This window comes from Equus quagga, chromosome 8 (assembly GCF_021613505.1).
Source record: "Equus quagga isolate Etosha38 chromosome 8, UCLA_HA_Equagga_1.0, whole genome shotgun sequence".
Lineage (NCBI taxonomy): Eukaryota > Metazoa > Chordata > Mammalia > Perissodactyla > Equidae > Equus > Equus quagga.
The window spans coordinates 116,851,081-116,874,853 of NC_060274.1; the positions used below are offsets into that span (position 1 = coordinate 116,851,081).

The window sequence follows — 23,773 nt, forward strand, 5'->3', positions numbered from 1 at the left end:
CAGGTCTGCACTCACAAGGCTGGCCCTCGGGACCGTTTATGGCCACCTCTGCAGTTCTGGGAGCTGCTCCCCGATGAGCAACTGCGCTGGCTTACACTAAAACCCACTGGGTTGGATGATGACCTCTGCTTTCTCCACAAAACAGGTGATTTAAAATAACTACAGATTTTAATAAAGCACCAAAAACTTAACAAGCCATTCCTCTAGGATCATTCAGGGACAATCTGAATCAACAGAATGCCAATTCGGCAAATACTCTTGAATCAGTGGAAATTCTGTGCATCATGATGAGCAAATTACAAGAGAAAAGAACACAATATAGATGTCTGCACAACAGCCAGGACTTTAAAAGTACTTCATGAACTGACGTTAAAGAGCTACCTTTATAAATATTGCAGAACGCAACTGCTTTGCTTTAACCAAACAGTCTGGCTCCACTGCATAACTAATATGTATTGAAAGAACAATACCCGGAATCAAACAAACTGGCTTGGAGACTCCACTAACGCTCGGTTAATCAATCCTGTGCTCTGTTTCTGTCCGTCAGACGAGGAAAAGAACGCCTGCCTCCCAGGGCCCTTGGGCAGATGAAATGAGACAACGCATGGACAGGGCTAACCTTGGTTGCGTGTCAGAATCACCCGCAGTACCGTATAGAATACTGATGCCTGGGTTCCACTCCCCGAGAGTCTGACTGAATTTGTCCGGGTAGAGGCTGGAATTTTAAAACTTACCAGGTGATTCTAATGTGCACAAGGTCAAGAGCCACTGAACTAATGCGTGGCAAGCTTTCAAAAAAAAAAAAAATGATAGCTATTAGTATAATTATTGATAACATGGCCTAGAAAAATAGGTCTAAACAAGATTAGGCACATAAAAGAATCAGACTTACGCAAGCAAGTATTTTAATAATCAGGAAGCTTAAGTGGAAATGGGTTTGAGGGCACATAAAAACAAACAGGCTTTCTTGTTCCTATTCTTAGTAAAATCAGAAAAATGTAGTTCCCAGGAACAAATTAAGGACTCTGTATATCAAGTGACATTTGTTAAAGTCATTCAGAGTTAAGCAATAGGAACTGTAAATTGTTGATGTGAATTCCCAGGGCCTGAAGCTCTAACCAGCTGCTAATATAATAATCACCTAATGGGCCACTTTAGCAAAATATTTATACTCTAGTCTAAAAACGTATTGAAATTTGCACTTGGCATTAGAGACACTAACTCTGGCTCTTATCACTTCTGTTACTTTGAGATAATCTTGAGATTTTTTGGATCCTGAGGAAGTGTTCTAGAAGATTCCATGAGGCCTTTAAAACAAGGGTCACCCTTCCTCCATGAAACACTGCCAAAAACAAAACAAAACACATCAAACAAGCTGAAAAATCTACAGTGAAAAATAAAAATATGAAAGAAACATGAGTGAAATAAAATTAGGAAAGCCACCTTAGGAAAGATCATAGGGCTAAATTCAAAAGGGAAAGTTATGTGATCCACGTCCCCAAGAAGACAATCAACGAGAATTTAACTAGGAATTTTCACAAAATAACATTTTAAGGCCATTTCCTGTAATGTTTATAAACTTTCTCATCTATCTTCCACATAACACAAATATACACATAATGAAATAAACTAAATAAGCACTTATTTCACACCTATCATGATTCATCCATTCAAGACTTTTTTTTTTCACGTTCTAAGGTATCTGAAATTAGGATGCATTTACAGCCAATGGTGTGTCGTGGTTTAAGTGGCAGTGTTTTTTCTCCATGATTTTTCTTTCTCAGAGGTATGGAAAATAAATGCTTCATCACACTATCAATGGCATCTTAGCTTCAATGAAATATTCTATTAGCAATCGGCAGTAATACTGCTGTGTGCAAGGCTTTATGCTGTCAAGGAGCTGATAATCTAGATAAAGAGGCAGGATGTAAGCATAAAAACTTAGATTAATAATAATAAAAATTAGGGGGGCCGGCCTAGTGGCACAGCAGTTAAGTGCGCAGCTTCTACTTCGGAGGCCCAGGGTTCACCGGTTTGGATCCCGGGTGTAGATATGGCACCGCTTGGCAAGCCATGCTGTGGTAGGCATCCCACATATAAAGCAGAGGAAGATGGGCACAGAAGTGAGCTCAGGGCCAGTCTTCCTCAGCAAAAAGAGGAGGACTGGCAGCAGATGTTAGCTCAGGGCTGATCTTCCTCAAAATAATAATAATAATAATAATTAGTTCTTAATAAGGGCAAATGAATGTATTAGACAGAAACTGCTGAAAGAATATGAAGCAGAAGACATTAGTGCAATTTAATTCTATCACAGCCAACTAACTCATTGAGCTTTGGAGCCACGATGCCTGACAGGCTAATGGTGCCACAGAGAACAACAGGAAAGACCCCCAAACAGTACAGCCAGGACTCAGATTAAGTCACTCACACATGTCCCTGCTCTGAAGTGCCCTCAGGTGGCTCTGTCATCTCTTCAAACACTGACGGCAACTATGTGCCAGAGACAGCACCAGATTTCTGGGATCTGGAGACACTGTCCCCAACCCTGAGTTGCTCATTGTCTGGTAGTAAAAACAGAATTAAAAATAAGTCACTCTACGAGTCTCCGTATGAGATGATGATAAGTTCTGGAGATAGGTGGTGGTGATGGCTGCACAACAATGTAAACGTACTCAATACCACTGAACTGTACACTGAAAAACAGTTAAATGGGGCCGGCTCCGTGGCCCAGTGGTCAAGTTTGGCGCACCCCACTCCAGCAGCCCAGGTTCGGTTCCCAGGCACAGACCTACACCACTCGTTGGCAGCCATGCTGTGGTGGCAACCCACACACAAAATAGAGGAGGATTGGCACAGATGTTAACTCTGGGCTAAGCTTCCTCAGCAAAAAAAATAAAGATAGTTAAATGGTAAATCTTGTGTTATGTATATTTACCACAATAACCAATCAATCAATCAATCACCGTAACACACAATGGGAACAGTCAGAACAGAGATGATGAATACAGTTGTGACACAAAGCAGGGGCAGGAAAGAGGCTTAACAAAGGAAAGAGAGCTTGGGCTGGGTGACAGCAGACAGGATGCCCCAGAAAAAGAGTCCTGTGATCCTCTAACTCCAATCCTTTCACCCCCAGATCACACCCTCAGTCCCCCAGGAAATAACAGTGCTGGTCTGTTCACACCCCTGGTGTGGCCAAGATTCCAACACCAAACACGCTCTGACTCCTGATCCCTGGATCTTTAAAGGTGTGCATAGGGTGGTAAACACCTGCTCACAATGAGAAATGAAACAGAACATTAACAGTCAACAGAGCTTGGAAAAACAACAGTCCCAGTCAGGTACTCTCTTTCTGGAAAATTGCTGAACTATACAAACTATAAGCCTATTTCTAAAATCCCAACACAGAGGGCATATGTTGGAATAGTTATTCTGGAACGCATTCTGGTTTTCACACACAAAGGCTTTTTTCTTTTAAAGCCTATCCTTTTTGACCCAGTTATTCTCCTTCTATAAACCCATCTTAAGGAAATAACTAGAAGCTCAAAGATCTACGTACAAAGTGGTTCACCATAGCATTGTATATAATGGCAAGAATGATCACCAATAAAGATACCAAACAATTAAAGAACGACTTGAAAAATTCTGCTCTACAAAGGAATACCATGCATCCATCAAAAAATATTTCAAACATGTAATAGCATGGAAAATGTTTGCAAGAAAATGAAAATTGCAAGATGCAAATTATATAGACAGTTTGATCCCATTTTATGGAAAAAGTCATCTATTATATATACATACATGTACATTTTTTTAAAGACTAGAAAGATGCATGTCAAATGGTTCATGAAATGGTTTTTGCTAGGTGGTAGAAATAAAGATGTTTATTTTCTTCTAAATATATTTCCATATTTTCCAAAGTATATAAAAATGAGTAATACTTATCATGAGACAAATAAACCTTTCTTACACCAACAGAGAAGGAATCATCACACAGGGAACCTGGACATTGATAGTTTTGAGTTTCAAATGACAGTTAATTAGCTACAGGGGTTTAAGTTAAGAAGATGCAGTTTTGAGGTTCGACCACCAGGCGGGTACTGATTAAGGTCTTCAAGAAAGAAGAGAGGATACAAAAAGGAGTTCTGGAGTTACAAGGAAGCAGGCAAGGGGCAGTGAAAGATAAAAAGAAGTCCAGCTTTATGAAGCGGCTTACGAGTCTAGGGTACTGAACCAACCAAGTCATTACTATTCTGGTTCATACAATCATTCATTCATTCATAGAATCATTCCTTCCTTCCATCATTCATTTAACAATTCAACCAATGTTTACTGAGGACCAGGTGTGGTTCTAGGTGGTGAGGATATAAAGTTGAATAATGTGTCATCTCTACCCTCAAGAAGCTTCTGATCTAGGAAGAAACAATTACAGCACAGGGTGGTCAGTGCTCTAAAAGGGGTGCACGTGGACAAATGTGGATTTGTGGCATCTGGGATTTGCAGAAGGGTTTCTGGAGGAGGTGATGGCTGGACTCAGATTTTGAAGGAGTCATCAAATCAGACAAATGAGGAGGAGAGAGCATTCCAAGCAGAAGGAACAGCATAGGAACAGCATGTGTAAAGGCACAGAGGTATAAAAGAACTCAACATGGTTCCCCTTATGGGAGTGACCGTATGGCCAGGGCAGAGTGGTGGGAGGAGGGGCTAAGAAATGAAGCAAGAGAGGGGAAGAGGCTGGTCCACTAACACAGGCAGATCAAGTACAACGAGACTGAACAAACAAGGGACATTGTCATGTGTGGCATCACATTGTCCTTTGATCAAACGAACTTGATCAGTGAAGACACTAACAAGGAACAGGGCCAGGAGGCCTATGAAGAACGCCAGCAGAAACGCAAAGTCAGATTATAAATCTTAGCCAACTACTTTATTAAGGCATATTAACAAAGACCCAATTCACCCAATTCACGTCCTACATCACTTGCTGTCCCCTCTTTGTCTCTGTTGGCCCTCTATTCTCTCTCCTCTATCCACCTTCTACTACTCAGCCTTCCTGCCTCTGCTCCTTTTCTCTACAAGCACCCATGCTCTTTGCTGTGGGCATGAGTCGGTCTGTATTTACGCATGTATGTATTTCCATGTATGTGCATCTCTGTATATACTGCTACTAAACTATATACTTGGACACATGATGCTTCTTTATGTACTCGTGTCTTTGCATATTTTGTATTTGTGAAAATGTCTATCATACGTATTTCTGTCTTTCCTCACCTTTGCATGAGCATCTTCCTCTAGGTATATGTGCATGATTATGTGTGTGCATGTGTGTACACATAGGTGGAAAGATGTGCTGCACAGAAGTGGGCATGTGACTCACACATGTAGGCCACGGGAGTGGACATCTGTGGTTTCAGCCTGCCTGGCACCCACTCCCCAGGCCGGCTTTGGGGAACACTCCCCCCACCACACAAAATGTAGGTATGTCTTTCACCCAAGATGCCCATTCTCTCCTGGCCAAGTTGTCCCACGCCCTGGGCTCTCTCCCCAGAATTTGAATCTCAATAGAATAATAAAAAGGCTATGCCCTGAAGGAACAGTCTCTAACTCCTACAGCCTGGATCCTGAAGGCGCAGGCGCGGGGGCATCTTGTCAGGGTCACAGAAGTAGAAATTGACATATATGCAAATATTTACATAACTTCCCAGATGTAAAGTTCCATGATTCAGGAACTATTTTACAATCTCACATACTTCCCATAATGAAGGCTTTGCCTGGGATTGTTGTTTAAAATTGTTTCTCTCTCCCCAGTTCAGTTGATCACTGCTCCGCTGTCCCATATCAGCTACTCTTGCTCTCTCAGGTCCAGAGAGACCTGGCGTCTGCCTGGTAACCCCTAACTAACATGGACAGCAGACACTTCTGGATCACTCAGCAACAATCCAATACAATCCAAACAATGTGATATGGCTCAGAAACTGTTCCTGTCCAGGCAGGTGTACAAGCTACACTATCAGAGAAATACAGATTTGTTCTTGCACTATGGCCAAAAGTTCTAACGCATAATTTTTTAACCAAACAACCATCATAGTATTATAAAAACTCGAAGTATATTAATTCATTCCTTCTCAGCAATTAACCAACAAGACTAAAAACTACCACAAATCAAGACCACGGACAACTAGAAAAAGTACTGTTCACCCACTCATTCACCTACTAGTACAACACTTTGTGTTGGGCGTTATGGAATAAAAGATGACTGACAGCATTCCCACCATGGGAAACAGGGAGTGGGGGTTTATCATGGAGAGGCCCAAGAGGCACAGGGCAAAAGGTCTTTATATTTATTTGCCATAAAAAGCCTGCCATTAAATCTAGATTTTGTAAAAGGAGAAAATGTAATCATTGTTATGATCATTTTTAACCCTGCTGTTGGTTATTAATTATTTTAGCACGAAATGTCTTGAAAGTTTGATTGCAAAATAAGTTATTTAAATTTATGTTAAGTTAGAGACACTATTTTTCTTGATTAGGATCCATTAACAAATCTCTTTATAAATTTATGTAAATTTTACTATCAAAGAGTTGTAACTTGGTAAATTCCTTAGAGCTGAACTGCCAGGTCAGAGGTATGAGGCCAACCCCACTTGTGATGATCACAGAGCAACGGTGCAGGGAACTGTGCCTCTGAATCAGACATGAGCCTTCTTTCAACACTAGTCTCAATGACTAACCATTTTCAACTCAAAATGTCATGGCCATGCTGTATCGGGTCAGTTCTCAGGACCGGAGGGCAAAGATAGAGAAAACGGCTGGATAGAGAAAACAGACGTGGATAAGATCTGGTCTGGTTAGAGGCTTCAGCTTACAGCACAAAAGTTAAGCTGAGATAGGGTGAATCAAAGCGGGAGTTAAAGTGACATCCCAACCTCAACTGGTCAAATGCTGACCGGGCCACTGGGGTCCAGGAGAAACAGAATTCGTCCCTGGGAGCTCTGCGGCTTAGGAGATAGTAGAATGATGTGTCAAAAAACACACACTAAAATGTTTCCAGCACCAGCAAAGCGCTGACCCTCCCAGTCCCCCAGGCTGGAGCCCAATCTGCGACGGCAGGCACCTCACAGGAGCTGCTCCGGAGCCTCCTGGGGGTAAAGCTGTTCCTTCCACATTGAATGTGCTTTTCTCAAGAAATGCTTTCTAAGGTGCTGCAGGACTACAGGGGCATGTGGAGGTGCACGGCACACCCCGCACAACACGAGCAATTCAAGGGGATGGATGGGACACAAAACACAGACTCTCCCTCCACACCCTCATCACCTCTCCCTGTGCCCTTCTGTGGACAGACAGGCCCCTGGCAGGCCATCAGCATGGCCTGAAGAGCAGAAGCCGTCTGCTTCTCACTTTGATCTGGGTGACAGTCAACACCCACATCCTTTAGCCCACCAAAAAGAGTGAGTCTCTCCTGGGGCACAGCGGGTGGAGAAAACCCCATTCCAAGTTGTCCTATGAGCAGTCTCAAGACGTGACATCTGGCACTTGAAGGGCACCTTGAACAGGCACCCAATGAAAGGTCAAAAAACATTTGTAGGGTCAACGCAGGGGGACGTTTAGTGCTCTTCTTTTCAAATCCATGATGGAAATGCTGCTTTTTGAGAGCTACCAGGGAAATCTTGTGCAACTGAGGCAATCACAGCAGCTGGACAGAAAACAGATCTATTAGATTTTTATCACGGGCTGAGAGAGTCACTTAGGGATCAGCCCCGTGAGGTACCTTCGCTACCTGGCAAACCCTGCTGCAGAAACGCCCAGAGGACCGAGGGAGGGTGCTGCTGCACACGAACAGTCCTCACCTCCGTGGGCCCCTGACCACACAACAATCCCTCTGGAGCTTCCTGCTCTACTCCTTCCGCTGTGAGCCTCGGACACTACAATTACAAACCACTCTTTTCACGGAGCCCAACCTGCTCCTGTCCCACCGCACATAAGTGATAACCATGCCACCATGGAAAAGAAAAAAGGTGATCCCACATTAACTTCCTCAACAGCGTCATCCTCCCATCCCTCACCTGCCCCCCGCACATGAACCTGCACCCATCACTGCCTCCTTTCCCACCTGTCTCAGTGGAAGAGGCTCCACTCTTTCTGCCCAAGGACGCCCTGGAGTTTGAATGTCTCCTCTCCTAGGTACTAGCTGTGTGACCTGAAGCGAGTTACTTCATCTCCTTGTATACTGGTTTCCTCATCTGTAAAATGGAGTTAATAATTGTACCTGACAGAGTTGTCAGGATTGAATAAATTCATGCAGTTAATACATGGCAAGTGCCTAGAAGAATGCCTGGCATGTGCTAAGTGCACATTAAATGTCAGTTAGCTATTATAATACCTATTGTTATCATTTATTGCTGTCTCCTCTGAGAACTTGCTCCAGTAACTGTATCTTTCTCTCCATTATCTTCAACCATCTTGTGCTTGTGGTAGATAATCTCCAAAGAAGACCACCATCAATTTATAAGTGTACACTATTCTATCCATCAATAGGTAGCTCCTATTCCCTCCCATACATTGAATCTGGGCTTGGCTTGTGACCTGCTCTGACCAACAGAATGCAGCAGAGGCAACATTCTTCTTCCTTCTTTGGGAAACTTTCAAGCCCAGGATCTTAAGAGAACTAGCAGCCTCTACTTCATCCCTCTTGGAAGCCTGCTGCCAAATACAAACTCCTAGTACCCTGAGACCACTGTGCTTTGAGGAAGCCCAAGACAGTCACATGGGAAGAGAGAGGGAGGGTATGTGAAAGAGCACCAAGACGCTAGACACATAAGTGAAACCCTCTTGGACTTTCCAGCCCAGTCCCAATGCCAACCACATGTGGCCAAGCAAGTGACCTCAGTCAAGGCTACAGGGAGCAGAAGAATCGCCCATCTGAGCCCTGTCCAAATTCCTGATCCAAGAGAAATAATATATCATTATTGTTTTAAGCCATTCAATTTTGAGTGATCTGTCATGCAACATAGATACGTGAAACAATGCTCCCCTTGAGCACTAAAAGAATGCTCCATCTGACATCCCATCTGAAAACAAAATATCCCACACAGTTATTCCATCCTACATCTTCCACCAGTTACTGCCTTCTTTGTATCACCATTTCAGTCCTCTATTATAGCACTTAGCACCACTGTTGGACAGTCATTTATGTATAGGAGTATCTCTCCTACTGGACTGAGTTCCTTGAAGGCCACGAGTGACTGCCATATTTCTCCTAGTATCCCAACATCCAGGATGGCGCTCAGCACATGGTAGTGAGTGCTTGAAAAATGTCAGTTGAATAATGCATGCATGCATGAGTGAATGAGATCTCCACACAACAGGTCTACCTGCAGGCATGCATTCTGTCACTGGAAAACCCAAGACAAAGATGGAAGAAGAAAACGTAGTATCTAGGTAAATAAAATTTCCAGAACCAGACAAAATTCAACACATGCAGGAAAAAGATAAAGGGAAAGATCAGCGTGGTGGAGTCAGAAGCCACAAGTTGAAATCCACTGAGATTTGGGAGTTGTTTCTGCAGCACAACTAGTTTACCCTGCCTGATAGAACACATACTCTACAGGTATATGTTGTTTTCCCTTATGGGGAGCTGAACCCTGAACTGGAAGAGGGAGAAGAGGAATTGGAAGGCTGTCAATGAGTAAAATCAACATAAATTGTGATGAAAAAAAAAGAAGAGTTTCAGGCCTAAGATTTCTGGAAATTATTTAGAAGGTTAAACTTTAACACCTGCTCCAGGCAAGAACTCAAGGTGTTAATGCACTGTATTTTATGAAGCACTAAAAAGACTCGAGGGGCATATGAAACAATGGAAACAGGACAGCTGGGCGCACTGGTTGGGTTTTGAACAAAGCACTTTAAGGGATCAACTTCCTTCCACCAAAATGTCAAAATTAAAGAGAAATTGATTTTAAATCAGTGGTATACACCAATTTATTAACAAAGAGGATATATTACAACCACACACTTTTGTCAGAAACAAACCAGAGAAAAATAGTATAATCAAAACAAAGTGGAAATATTAACAAAACCACAAGGATATGATCCAGGACATGATAAGAGAGGAAATGCAGTAAGAAAATGTCACTTGGTATTAAGGAAAATATTATCCTCTGTAGTGGAAGATATGGAATATGGGCTCATAACATAAATGTTAACGTTCTGAAATTTTTTGTTTTTAAAATTTTCAATTTTTAATCAGCTAAAATAAAACAAAATGGTACCTCCACACAATACTGTAGCTTTTAAAAGTCTGCCTCCATTTCTCTTAACCAGCATTTGGTGAGCAGCTTCTATGTGCCGGATCTTGGGCGTGCCCTCATAGCCAGGGCATCTGAGAGAGACAGGGGCCCAGCAGGGGCCATGATGGCCCTGCCTGCAGCTCTCCATCCTCAGAGTTCACTCTACCTGTGAGCGGAGCCTGTGAGTGGGCATTTCAATGGTGGAGTTCATAGAGTCATTCTCTAAGATGGACCCAGAGCAAAGGAAACCCTGGCTGCTGGTGCACCCCCCCATGGTTAGGAGGACTCTTACTGGTTGTGTGACCTTGAGTAAGTTAGTGAACCTCTCTCATCCTTACCTTCCTCATCTGTAAAATGGGGATAATAACAGTGCCTACCTCATCAAGTAGCTCAGAGGTTAATCCAGATACACCGGGCCTAGCAAAATGTTTGGCACATGACCAGCACTCTGCAATTGTTGGGGATTGTTATTATTCCCAGGTCAGCCCTGAGATTTCCGCAGGAGAGAACCAGAGAAAGGACTGCAAGGAGAGCTGCCATCAAAGGCCGAATGCCAATTCACAATCAAAGAAATGCAACTGTGAAGGAGATATTTTTTACCTATGAGTTTGGCAAAGATAATAAGATTGGTCATAGGCTGCATTATGGAGGGTGGAAGCAAACTGGCCCTGCGATTCATTGCTAGAGAGAATGCAGAGTGCTTCAACCTTTCTAGAGAGCAATTTGGCAACAGACATCAAAATTTAATGTAGGAATACTGCCTAGTCCAGCAACCCCATTTCTGGGAATTTATCCTATGGAAATAATTAGAAAAGTGTATAAAGATAGATGTAAAAAGATGCTTATGGCAGTGTTTTTTATCACAGCAAAAGTTGAAAGCAATATAATTATCCATCAACAGAGAACTGGTTAAATAAAGTATAGAAACTCCACACATCAGATAAGATCGCCATGTGGATCTGTACTTCCAGACAACGTGAAGATTCTCTGATAAAGTGTGAAGCGAAAAGAGCAAGTCAGCAAACAACATGCAGAACATGATACCATTACTTTGCGTAAATGTGCTTCTATGTGTGATAAAAAGCCTGGAAGGAAAAAACAGCAAAATGTCACAATGGCTATCTCTGAGTGGTGAGAGTAGGGCGATTTTCACTTTCTAACATACATGTTTTTATACCAGCTGAATTCACTTAATGTGCAATAAATTTTACATTTTCAAGCCTCCTCGTATCATTCCTCCGCTTAGAACCATCAACTGCTTCCCACCTTAACTAGGGTACCGCTGAAGTCTTTCTGCTGGCTGAAGATGCTGCTCCCCAGCACCCGCCTCCTCTCACACCTGAGCACCTGTTGCCCCCCTCCCCTCCGCTCTCTGCTTCGGGCAGCCTCGCCTCCTCCCCACCCCCCAACACCAAGTAGCCCACTTTACACGGGCTACTTCATCTGTGGGGAACACTGTCCCCCAAAGCTTGGCTTGCTCCTTTGCCTCCTTTGAATTTTAGACTAAATGTTACTGTTACAGGTTGAACCATGTCCCCCCAAAATTTGTATGTTGAATGTGACCTTATTTGGAAACAGGGTAACAGCAGATGTCATTAGTTAAGATGAGGTCATACTGGAGTGGGCAGACTCCTAATCCAATACGACTGTCCTTACAGAAAGGGGAGATTTGAAGACACACTCGGGACACACAGGGAGAATGCCACGTGAAGACTGGAATCACGCTGCCACGAGCCAGAGGATGACCAGAGGCGAGGGGAGAGGCTGAGGGGAGATCCCGCCCCAGCGCCTTAGGAGGGAGCAGAGCCCCGCTGACCTTGATCTGGGACTTGGAGCCTCCAGAACGACGTGACAATAAACTTCTGTTGTTCAGGCCATCCAGTCTGTGGCGCTTTGTCACGGCAGCCCCAGCAAACGAACAGTCACCTTCTCAATGAGGCTCCCCAACCACCCAGGCTGAACCCTCAGTTCCTCGCTCCCAAACCCTTCGTCTGCTCCATTTCTTCATGGCACGTCTCACCTGGTAACAGACCGCATCGTCAACTCTGTTCCCTGACGTCCCCCAAGAGCCAGCACAGTGCCCAACAGAGCGGGCCCCCAAGAAAGTTTTGCCGAATAAATGAACAAACGACAAAGACAAAATGGATCCAGTCTGCCCTGACGGAGCTCACTGTTGCGAGGAGGGAGCCAGAGAAGAAACAGACACATACAAGATGGTGATAAGTGCCATGGAGAAAACAGAGCAGGGTCAGGAGCAGGAACGACGGAGGAGGCTGTTTTCTTAAAACACGGTTAGAGAAGGCGCCTGATTACAGGAGATTTGAGCAGGGACCTGGAGGAAGGGGCGTAGTAAACCATGCAGATAATATCTGAGATAAGAATGTTCTAGGCAGAGGGAACAGTACGTACAAATTATTGCAACGAACACACGTCATTTTTCTAATTAAGAAAAAAAATGAGGAAAGCTATTGTAATCCTGAAAATGCATTAAAAATATTTAAAAACCCAATTCCAAGGGCTAGGAACAAGAACCTGACTTTTTAATATTCCTAAGACTATTCAGTCTCTATTCAGGCCCAGGCAAAAATTCCAACCTCTTCCTAGAGCCCCCTTCCCCCACCGTCCCCCAGCCCATCCTCCATCAAACAGCTACTCAGGAGAAAAACACTCAACAATGCAAGGATGGTGAGGTGGGGTGGAGCGGGGTGAGAGGTGAGGCAGTGTGGGGTGGGGTGAGAGATGAGGTAAGAGTTAAACGTTGAGGTGAGAAGCGAGGTGTGAGATGAGAGGTAAAGGGTGAGGTGAGAAGTGAGCTGTGAGGGGAGGGGCAAGGTGAGAGGTAAAAGTTGAGGTGAGAAGTGAGGTGAGAGGTGAAGGCTGAGGTGAGAAGTGAGGTGAGAGGTAAAGGGTGAGGTGAGAAGCAAGGTGTGAGGGGAGGGGTGAGAAGTGAGGTGTAAGGGGAGGAGTGAGGTGAGAGGTGAAGGCTGAGGTGAGAAGTGAGGTGAGAGGTAAAGGGTGAGGTGAGAAGTGAGGTATGAGGTGAAGGGTGAGGTGAGAAGTGAGGTGTGAGGGGAGAGGTGAGGTGAGAGGTAAAGGTTGAAGTGAGGTGAGAGTTAAAGTTTGAGATGAGAGGTAAAGGCTGAGGTGAGAAGTGAGGTGAGATGTGAGAGGTAAAGGGTAAGGTGTGAGAGGAGGGGTGAGGTGCAGTAAAGCTGAGGTGAGAAGCGAGGTGTGAGGAGAGGGGTGAGGTGAGAGATAAATGGTGAGGTGTGAGGGGAGGGGTGAGGTGAGAGGTGAAGGTTGAGGTGAGAGGTAAAGGGTGAGGTGAGAAGCGAGGTGTGAGGGGAGGGGTGAGGTGAGAGGTAAAGTGCAAAGTGAGGTGAAGCAGTCCTGAGGCAGAGAGGCCTGGAGAGCCTTGCTGGTGCCACAGAGGCAAATGCAGGTAGTGTGACCAGCTGCCAACTTGCCCGCGTCAAGATCTGGCCCCTGGTGGTCTCCAGAAGCCCTCCCAGCCCAGCCTGCCACCTGCCTCAGCACGCCTGTTCCCACAGCCAGCACCTGTCGTGCACTCCTGCCCTGTGCCCAGGCCACTGTGGCTCCCAGCTCTGACAAACCATTCACTCCAGCTGCACAACCAGCTAGTTCCAACTCAGCCCCACTTCAGGTTTTTTTATAATTGTGGTTAAAAAAAAAAAAAAAACCCCACATCAGGGCCGGCCCCAAGGCAGAGGGTTAAGTTCGGCTTCAGCATGTGTCCAGATCCCAGGCGCAGCTCCGCGCCATTTGTCAGCCATGCTGTGGCAGCGACCCACATACAAAGTAGAGGAAGATGGGCACAGACATTAGCTCAGGGCTAATCTTCCTCAGCAAACAAACAAACAAAACCCAGATAACATAAAATTTACCATAGTAACCATTTCTAAGTTTACAGCTAAGTAGTGTTATGTATACTCACAGTGTTGTGCAACCAGTCTCCAGAACTCTTCATCCTGAAAAACTGAGACTCTGCAGCATTAAACACTAGCCCCCACTCCCTCCTCCCCTCAGCCCCTGGCAAGCACCATTCCACTTCCTGTCTCCATGACTCTGACAACTCTAGGTGCCTCATACAAGTAGAATCCTATAGTATCTGTCTTTCTGTGTCTGGCTTATTTCACTCAGCATAATGTCAAGGTCCATCCATGTTGTAGCATGTGTCAGAACTTCCCTTTTAGGAAGGAATAACAATTCCACCGTATGGATACACCGCATTTCGCTCACCCACTCATCTGCGGATGGACACTTGGGCTGCTTCAACCATCTCCAGGTGCTGCTGTATCCCCGGGAGTCACTGCCCTGACTCCTGCTGAGGCCAGTGCAGGGAAACCGAGGACCAGACAAAAGGCTTCCAAACATGCTCGGGCCCTGAGGGCAAATACGGAGCAGGAGCAGTTCTCTGAGTTGCACATCCAGCCCGGCCCCAGCTCGGCTCTGAACCGGCTACTGCTCCTTCCCTCAGTTTTCCCAATCAACTCAAAATCTGCGCTGGATTTTTACCAGTTAAAGACTCCCTACTAATTAGGTAACAACCAAAAGTCTTTAAAATGCACACACCTCACTGAGACACCGCCTAGGCCAGAGCTTCTCAAACATTAGTGTGCATACAAATCCCCAGGTGATGCTCTGAAAGGGTAGAGTCAGGAGATCCAGGGTGGGACCTGAGATTCTGCCTCTCTAACGAGTTCCCAGGTGGTCTTGATGCTGCTGATCCTCAGCCCACACCTGTAGCGGAAAAGGCCTAGTGACTTCCCACCAGTTCACACCTGTCTCCCAGGCTTTGCCCAAGTTCCCCAAGAACCTGGCTTCAGAAGGTGGTTTGTTTTGTATGTTTGAGGCCCCCCCCCCACTTTGAAAGCTCCCCAGCAGAATTCATCCAGTGTTTTAAAGCAGCCCTTCAGGCTTTCTGGCTCCAAAGTTAATCCTAGCACCCAAAACGATAGCGATGAAGGGTTCCTTCCACAGGCCCAGGCAAGAGAACAAAGAAAGAAGCAAGGAGAGTTTCCAAATGACTCTGCGGGGCTGTGAATTCCCTGCCAATCACCAGGAGCAAGGAGCCTTCAAAGCCCCTGACCTCCCACCAAGAGACACCGAAGGCCAACCCAGGACTGCTGTCACCTGCTCGTCTTCCACCCAGGCTCTGGGCCCCCACGGCGGCTGGAGGAGCAAGCAGAGAGCGCCCATGTGGCCTGCTCCCGAGACCAGCCTTCCAACTTCAACAGGGCCCTTGCCCCTGCCTGCAATTCATTCATCCACCTCTCCTCAATTTTGTCTGGAAACCAGCTGTATTTTCCGAAGCTCCCCATTCCCCCCAGGCTTGCCCTCTTCTCAGAAGGTCGTCTCACCCCCACCCCCAGGACCAGTCACCTGCTCCTACACGTCTGTCTCCAGATCCAGCCTCCGATTTCCCCTTCTGTTTTCCTCCTCTCTAAAATGAATCCCTCCACTCCTGCCTGGATCCCATCTCTTCCGGACCCCTGAGGGACTTCACTGCTACCCTGTCTGCCTCCCTTTCCAGGAACATCTCTCTCCTCCAGCCCCACCCCGGATTGGCTTCTCCCTCTACACTGCCTCACCTGCACAGGTGACCCCTACCTAAGCACACCTCTTTGCCCTCCCCTAACTTCCTGCCTTATTCACTCCTTGAACAAACACAGCACCCCCCAAAGCAGAAGCTGGCCCTCTGTCAGCTGCAGGTTTGTCACCACAAAGCACACCTTGGAGGTGAAGAACAGCCTCTCTGCTGCGGACCCTCGATCTAAGAGGTTAGAACTCAGTCTTCAAGTCACATCTCTTCCCTCCTCTTGTTGGACCCTTTCGGCACCAACATTTTGCATCTTCTGCACCCAGTGTGCCCAATGCCTCAAGAGCCCCTACATCCTCGATCCCCACTCCCACCCACCTCAAAACCTTAGCACCTGAGAGCACAGGCTGTGGCTCGGACTGGGAGTACCATGAAAACCACGGGGAGCCACTGCAGGTGGTAAAACAAGAAGGAAGTGGCATGACCAGATTTGTTTCTAAAAGGACCCTCCAGCTAAAGGTGGAGGATGAACTGGATGGAGCAGAGTAGAAGCAGAGGCCATGTCAGTAACTCAGAGAAAAGAGGATGGGAGCCTGAACAAGGACGGGGGCAGTGGTGACGGTAGAGAACAGTGGACAGGACAGAGGTATTTCCTCCCCTATCCTGCGTAGTCGCCCGGTCACTTCCCTTCATTCACTGCGGAGTCTGTGCCCAGCTCACAGTCCTCTCTACTGCACTCCTGGCAAGTTCAACATCCACAGATTATTCACGCAAAAGCCCTCATCCACATTCCACTTCAACAACTGACTCCCATGGCTATACCTCACCCTGGGTCATTAACAAAGACCAAAACTGGAGTTGATCCACTTCTGAAACCTTAAATGCCAACAGCACCAACCCCAATCCCTCCAGCCCTCTCCCCACCTCACTGCTCACACACCTGCTCTAGGGTCTCATCTGGACCCCCTTTCTCAGTCCTTCACTAACTGCACCTTCCTCATCCAGCCTAGATTCCACACGGCATCATCCAGACCACGTCCTGCCAGATCCCTCAGGTCTCCCTGGCTCTTCACATACCTGCTCTACAATTCCCAACCCTGACTCCAGCCAATCACTCATGTTTCCCTGGCCACACTTGGAATGTCAGATGCTACAGGACAAAAATCACATCACATGTGTGCTGGCATCACTACGAATTTCTTCCATCACCTTAGACTTCGCTCCCAACCTTGTACCAGTCCCCTCTGATTCCTTCTCCCAATATTATTTCTCCCCAACTCTCCTTATGAGCCTGCCTGTCCACATGAACTTGCTCACTTTTGGTGAATTATCCTCCAGTTACTTCTACTCTTTAATTTTCAACCACTATATCTCTACTGATTCATGATCAAGTCTATAACATGCTTTGAAACCTCCATCAACCCCATGCCACCATTAGCTTACAGGGGTAACTGAAAGCTCACCGTGCAGAAGAATCACTTGAGGAGGTTCCTGAACAGTCAAAACTACAAAACCTCAGGCACCACCTATTTCAGTAGGTCTAGCTTGACCAGGAGTCTGGGTTTTCACCAAGAACCCAGATGATTCTGATCAGGTGGCCCTCACACCATCCTTTGAGAAACAGTTTGGTGTAGTAGCACTGGACATGATGGGTCACTCACCTATATAAAAACTCTCTCCTCCCCTGGCTTTCACGACACTATTTTGCCATGAAGTCAGTTTCCTTTGTGGGTTCCTCTTTGTCCTCCCCAGTCCTTAATGTTAGTTTCCTAGGCCTCTGCCCTTGGCCTTCTCCTCCCACTCTACATGCTCCCCCTCGGTAGAGTCTTCCAGGCCCATGACTTCAACCACCATCAAACACATCCATTTAACAAACTTTTTTTTTAAGTGCTGGATCTGGGATGGATGAATGACTGAATGTTCTGGTAATATTCAACACACTTAACAGCAGGTGGGGCATGAGCACTGACCAATGGGAAGGGGTGCTGTTCTAAACCAGAGTCCTGAGGTTCCTGCTATGCTGCACATTAACCCTTGAGTTGCTGGAGGTTGGGGAGTTTCCTGGTAGAAGAGCCCTGAGGGAGGGCATGGAGGCCCAAGGCATTCGGGGGGTGGGCGATGCTCAGCATAACAGCTATTTGGGAGCTGGTATGGTAGTATTTCAGCATTTTAACAACCAGCCAAATGTCCGTAATGAATGAATAGGTTATGAATCGGGGCAGGTCTAGAGAACCATTCTGTTCTGAAGTTGCCTGGTCAAATAGAACAGGGCTCTTGCAAACTATTCACATAGATTCAGTCCCAAAAGCAGGTGTATCTCAAGGTCTCTGAAGATCTAGATTGGCTCCAGAGTAGTCTGGGCTGACTCAGGCCCCAGTGATCCAACACCACCTACTCACAGAAGGTTGGAACAGGAGGCATTACCATAGCCCAGTGCTTCTTAAACTTCAAGGGTGTGCGCGAGATCATCTGAGGATCTTGTGCAAATGCAGATCCTGATTCAGAAGGTTTAGGGTGGGACCTGAGATTCTGCATTCCCAACAAGCTATCAGATGGTGAGGATGCTGCAGGTCTGCGGACCACACTTTCAGTAGCAAGGTTAGCTTTTCACTAATGAGGAAAAGCAGTGCCTGAAGCTATAAGCCATAGCCCGGCATGCCTAAAGCATTATCAACAAAGACGGAAAAAAGGAAGACACAAAGAGAAAGAATAAGAGAGAGCAAAGTGAGCAATTTTGAATGCAATGGTAGGAGTGAAGTGCCTTCAGCAGGTCACTGGCTCGAACATCTACAGGACAGTGAGTTAGTGACACTCACATATATTCAATAGAAACAGAACAGCTGCTGTCCATAACAAGTGCATTCCAAGGTATCCAACATGCGGACTTTAAATATAAGAGCTGAAAGGGAGCCGAGAGATAATCTCACTGACCCCTTCTTACGCTGATGAAGAAGCCCAGGACAAGGTAATGTGTCCGCAGGCACAAAGCAAGGTACCAGCAGCAAAGAGCACACTCGGGTTTGCTAACTCGCAGTTCAATGTGCTTTCCAACAAACCATGCTGCCTAAGCACATGAAAGAAATCGTGTCACTGTGAGCCGCTGCAAGCCGCAGATGAAAGGTGGGTGGTCACAACTTGGAAACAAATTAGATCGGTTAGAACAGTATCTTCCTATCTGGGAAAATCAACCTAGTGTAATTATAATTACAGTAATTAGCTGCCTCTAGCACCCAGGGCACTGATAGAAAACCTGTGGCTCCCAGGTCCCTGGTGACTTTTAACAACTCCCTGGGCGGGTTCTGTTTGCAGGATTAAGCGAGGCATTTCCTGACAAAGGCTGCAGCAGCTGCTCCTAAGTGGCCAGGAGTGAGAATCTAAAATGAAATCCTCTAAGCCCTTCGACTCGAAACCCAAAGAAAACCAAGCAAACTAGCTATAACAAAAGGCAGTTTCAATGGCACGATTTTAAATCAATTGTTCTAACAGTGAAAAGACAATTGCAAGATAGTAAGTAGTATATTCCCAAAATGCTATTAATTTTCAGTTACTGGGTTTATAGTATCTGGATCGGTGGTTCCACAGTTTAAAGTACCTAAAAATCAGCTGTGAACTTATTTAAAATGAAGATTCCCAGGCGCCAGGACCAAAGATTCTAATGTAGGTCAAGGGTGAGCCCCACAAATCTAAATTCTTAACAAGCGCCCCTAGATCCCCGAGCGATGTTGACACAGGAGGCCTAGGGATCACACATTTGAAATATTTATCTAAGTCTTTGTTTATAGGATACTAAACCACTCAAAAAGTATAACAAATATTCACCTCAAAATGGCTTATAATAAAATAGCACATTAACATAAAAATGTAACATGCCATAAGCATAAAAGCAATGAAAAAATACAAAAAGAAAAACAAAATGGCAGATTTTGCTAATCAAAACAATCAAAACCTCAGAATTTCAAAATTATATAAAATTTTTTAAAAATCCACTGGAAGGGCGAAAATGCAACAAATAGAAAAAAATCGTTGCTAACCTTAAAATATAAAGAAAAATTTAAATATATATATACCACAACAGATAAATGAGCAAAAACAGAGAAAATTCACAGAATACAAATACAAAATAAACAACATTCAACTCAAAAGTAATAAAAAATTAAAGCAATGTATTACAAATTTATTTAACAGAGTTTTAAAAATACTATTCCATGCTAATGATAATGAAGTGAAACAGGCAACTGCATAAACTGCTGGGGGTTATTTGAGCATTACAGCTTTATATAAAACGTTGATTCATTCAACAACCGCTTGCTGGGCACCTCTTAGGCACCCAGCACACTGAACAAAACATGCAAAGATCCAGCCTAGTGGGCCTTAGATTTAAATTACATTCTAATTTCCCTTCTAGAAATGTATACTAAAAACACACACACACACAAAGAAATACAAAGCCTTAGCTACATAGTTATTCATCACAGCATTATTTACAAGAGCCAAAAAAGCTGGAAATAATAAAAGAATAATTAAGTAAATTATTAGGATGGAAAATTGTGTTTTCAAACAATATTTAATCAATAGGAAAATGCTTAATGTAAATACTGAGTGAAAAAAAGTAGTAAATACAATTGTACATATAATTCAATTTTCATTTTTGTAATGTTAACAAAGAAAAGACCAAACTACAGTGTTATCCGTGGGTTGTGGGATTACGGGTACCTGTTTTCCACCTTCCAGTAATTTCTAAATTCTATGCAAAGTTATCACTTTCATAATAAGCATTATTTTAAGAAAGACTTATCTCTGAATAAGATGCAGAAATGGGGCACAATTCTTTCTTTTTATATTGTGGATGTCGGATCTCCTAAAGGCACTACATTCAAAAGCCAAGTCACAGTATTGCAAGTTGTTTCCACAACAGCAAACAGTCAAGCCTAAACTTATAAATGTTTAAACAAACAAGCACAAAAGGGCACATTCAAAATGATGAATGAAACAGAAATAGACAAGAAGTCAATAAAACACAGAAATTTAAAGACAGACTGAAATCAGGGGACCAACTGGAAGGTGGACTCCATTTAACAAAAGTTAACAAGAAAGAGAAACCTGCTGCAGGAGATCGTTTTCAGACAGCCACAGCAGGGACTGCTGCCTCACCCAGGGAATCCAAAACAGGATTAAGACATGCCGTTTTCTGACTAACACCGCCTACTCTTTAGAAAGAATCCCTCCACGGCAGGGTTCAGCACAGTTCCCCCCTCCCACTCAGATGGTGAAAATACAACACTCAGGACTGGGAAGCAGAGGGTCCTAGTGGCACAGAGAGGAAACGTGGACTGAACAACTGAAATGCAACCTCTTCCCAGGATCAACCAGCACTCCCCATGCCCAGGTATCCTACATCAGGAAGCCACCCTCCGCCAGTATCACCCCTCACAGCCTTCAAGAAGTGGACCAGGGGCCACCGCTAAGAGGTCTTCCCTGAGGAGCCCTTTCACTCACTGCCTTTCTTGCCCGGGAATGGTCTGTGCTGGAGTCTGCACTTGCTTATGCACTGCTTTGTGTTTCCAACTGGATCCTTGAGGACAGGAGCCAGGTCCTCCACTTCTTCCGTTCCTATTCTATTACTCAGCCTAGACGCAGCTGTATGAACCAGAGGAGCCCAATATACACATCAGTGAAAGGATGAAGACTCTGCTTCCACGATGCCAGCTCTAGAGCAGAAAATAACTAATTTCATGTCTCCAGGTTGAATATTTGTACTGGAGGTTGAGAGGAAGCAGGAACGGACTTTCCAAAGAAGAGAAAGTTATGGAGGGACAGTACAAACAGCTCCACTATTGATTTTAAATTTATCAAAAGAATTACTTACATTATCCACATCACCTGCAGTATATTCAGATGGCCACAGTCACATGGGGAAGCTGTACAGAGTACACAGATGTACTCTATGCATAAACGCAGAGTTAGGAGTCCAACCAACCTACACTCCTGAAGCCTTAGTCTCCTTATCTGTAAAATGGGAATAACGATGCCTAACTCCTAACGTCATTGGATCGTGGATATAAACCGCAGCACCTGGCACACAGGGGGCACTCAGTAAATGAAACGATTAGCACACCCTGTCCATCAGCAGATGAAGCCATCAGTATCAGATGGGCTTTCCTTGTTGACTGAAGTCCAGAGCGCTCCTCGTGACTCTCTCTCCTTACAGAAAAAAACCCAGAATCTCCTCTCCTCTGGATACACAGGCTGGAACACGCAGAGAGCAGGACTGAGACCTGAAGTGCTCGGTCAGGCAAAGTTGTCTGCACTCTCTGTGTACTGCCTGAAAGAGACCCATTCGGTCGCCCTCAGCTCTGGTGTGGCTCCCTCAGGTAGGGTGCCACCCGGCTCCGGGAAATCTCCGTTGGAGGCCTCAGGTGTGTCTAAATCTATGGGTCAGGGCAGTAGGGAGAATAAAAAAGTGATGACTCCACACCAACTAGCCTGTGACCTTGGGCAAGTCATTTCTCTGTGTCACTTTCTTCTTTCGTAAGAGGAGTAGTTCCCTCCTATGATCCCTGAAGTCCCTTCTTGAGCATGTATTGTACCAACCCCTACATGGCACTGGTTATAATTCCAACAGCGAAGTCCAAGGGACACCTTCAAACGTGTTCCATTTCCTTCCAAAGCCACTTAGCAGTCCTTTGGCCCTGCTCCCATGAGAAAGGAAGATCTGGAGGAGCTCCCCTGGCTTTCTGTTTTTGTTCTGTGTGCAGCCGCTCTCCACCCAGAGCTGCTTGTTCTACCTTTCCTTTTCTGCCCCCAAAGTGGTCAAGTGTGAGCACCGGGGCAATCATTGGCTTGCAGCGTGTCAGCTCAGAGATGGTTTCCAGACCATCCTGTGTGTATGCTCAGGGTGGACAAATAAACATTTCAGAGAAGCAACATGAATTAAATCATTTCCTCAACAACAAAACCCGCCCACATGCTTCTTCATAAATCATGCCTCTTAATTCCATGCTGTCGAACAGTCAGTAAACTGCATCTATTTTGAAAACAGCCCTTACTCCTTTCATGCCCTGACACTTAAGAATCACAATATTTTCACACTCGATTGTACTAATGCCTCTGCAGAAGTAATAGCAATAGCTATTTCCCTGGAAAGATCCATGGCCAGCGCGCTTTCCAAGAGATACTCTTTCAGTGTTCTTTGTGTCCTGGTGCACCGGGGTACACGGACAGCCTGCCCGCATCTGGGGGACGCAGGGCCACTCAGAGTAATGCAATCCCGTTTCAAAGCACACACACCGAATGTACGCCTTCGTCCCGACAATAAAGTATTCCCAAACATTTGATAGACCACACTCCTACAGCCATGCACAAATACAATCCCAGCGCCTGCATTCTGCAGGGAAAATAAAGGTACATTCGGAGACGAAGCCACCAAGACCCGCCTCGGGCTCGGTGGATAACAGGAGGATAGCTTTGCAGACCTCAAGCAAGATTGGCCAGAACCCGCTGGCTTTTTCGCCTCCTTTCCTCCGTGCCTTTATTTGCTGGGCCCAAGAAGAATGGAAAAGCATCTCAAGGAAGGCAGGCGAGGGAGCGGAGGAGAATAAAAGAGGATGGGCGGGGAAAGCAGGCTTGTGAAAAATAACAGCAATAAAGGCAGGCAGGGTCGCGGCCGGAGGTCCCCGCGGGGCTTACCTGGCGCGCACGAGGCCGGCCGGGCCAGCAGCAGCAGCCAGAGGCCGGGCAGCAGCAGCCCCGGGCGGCGGCGGCGGCGGCGGGCGCGGCGGGCGGAAGGCCCGCGGCCGCTCGGCCCCGGGACCAGCGCGACCCCGCCGCGGGGCTTCCCATCGCCGTTGTTTTTCAGATGGGTGGTTTGTCGTCCCTCGGTTTTTTATTCTCCTCCGCTCCCTCGCCTGCCTTCCTTGAGATGCTTTTC

General features: G+C 45.6%; 1 protein-coding gene across 1 annotated transcript in view; it reads right to left on the bottom strand.

Moving 5' to 3' along the window:
* The window catches only part of KIAA1549 (KIAA1549 ortholog), a 126,717-nt gene that overhangs the window by 101,226 nt on the left and 1,718 nt on the right, over nucleotides 1-23,773 (bottom strand). The window contains exon 3 of the mRNA XM_046668951.1: nucleotides 23,533-23,719. Coding sequence (XP_046524907.1) covers nucleotides 23,533-23,719 — 187 coding nt within the window. The remainder of the gene's footprint in view (nucleotides 1-23,532; nucleotides 23,720-23,773) is intronic.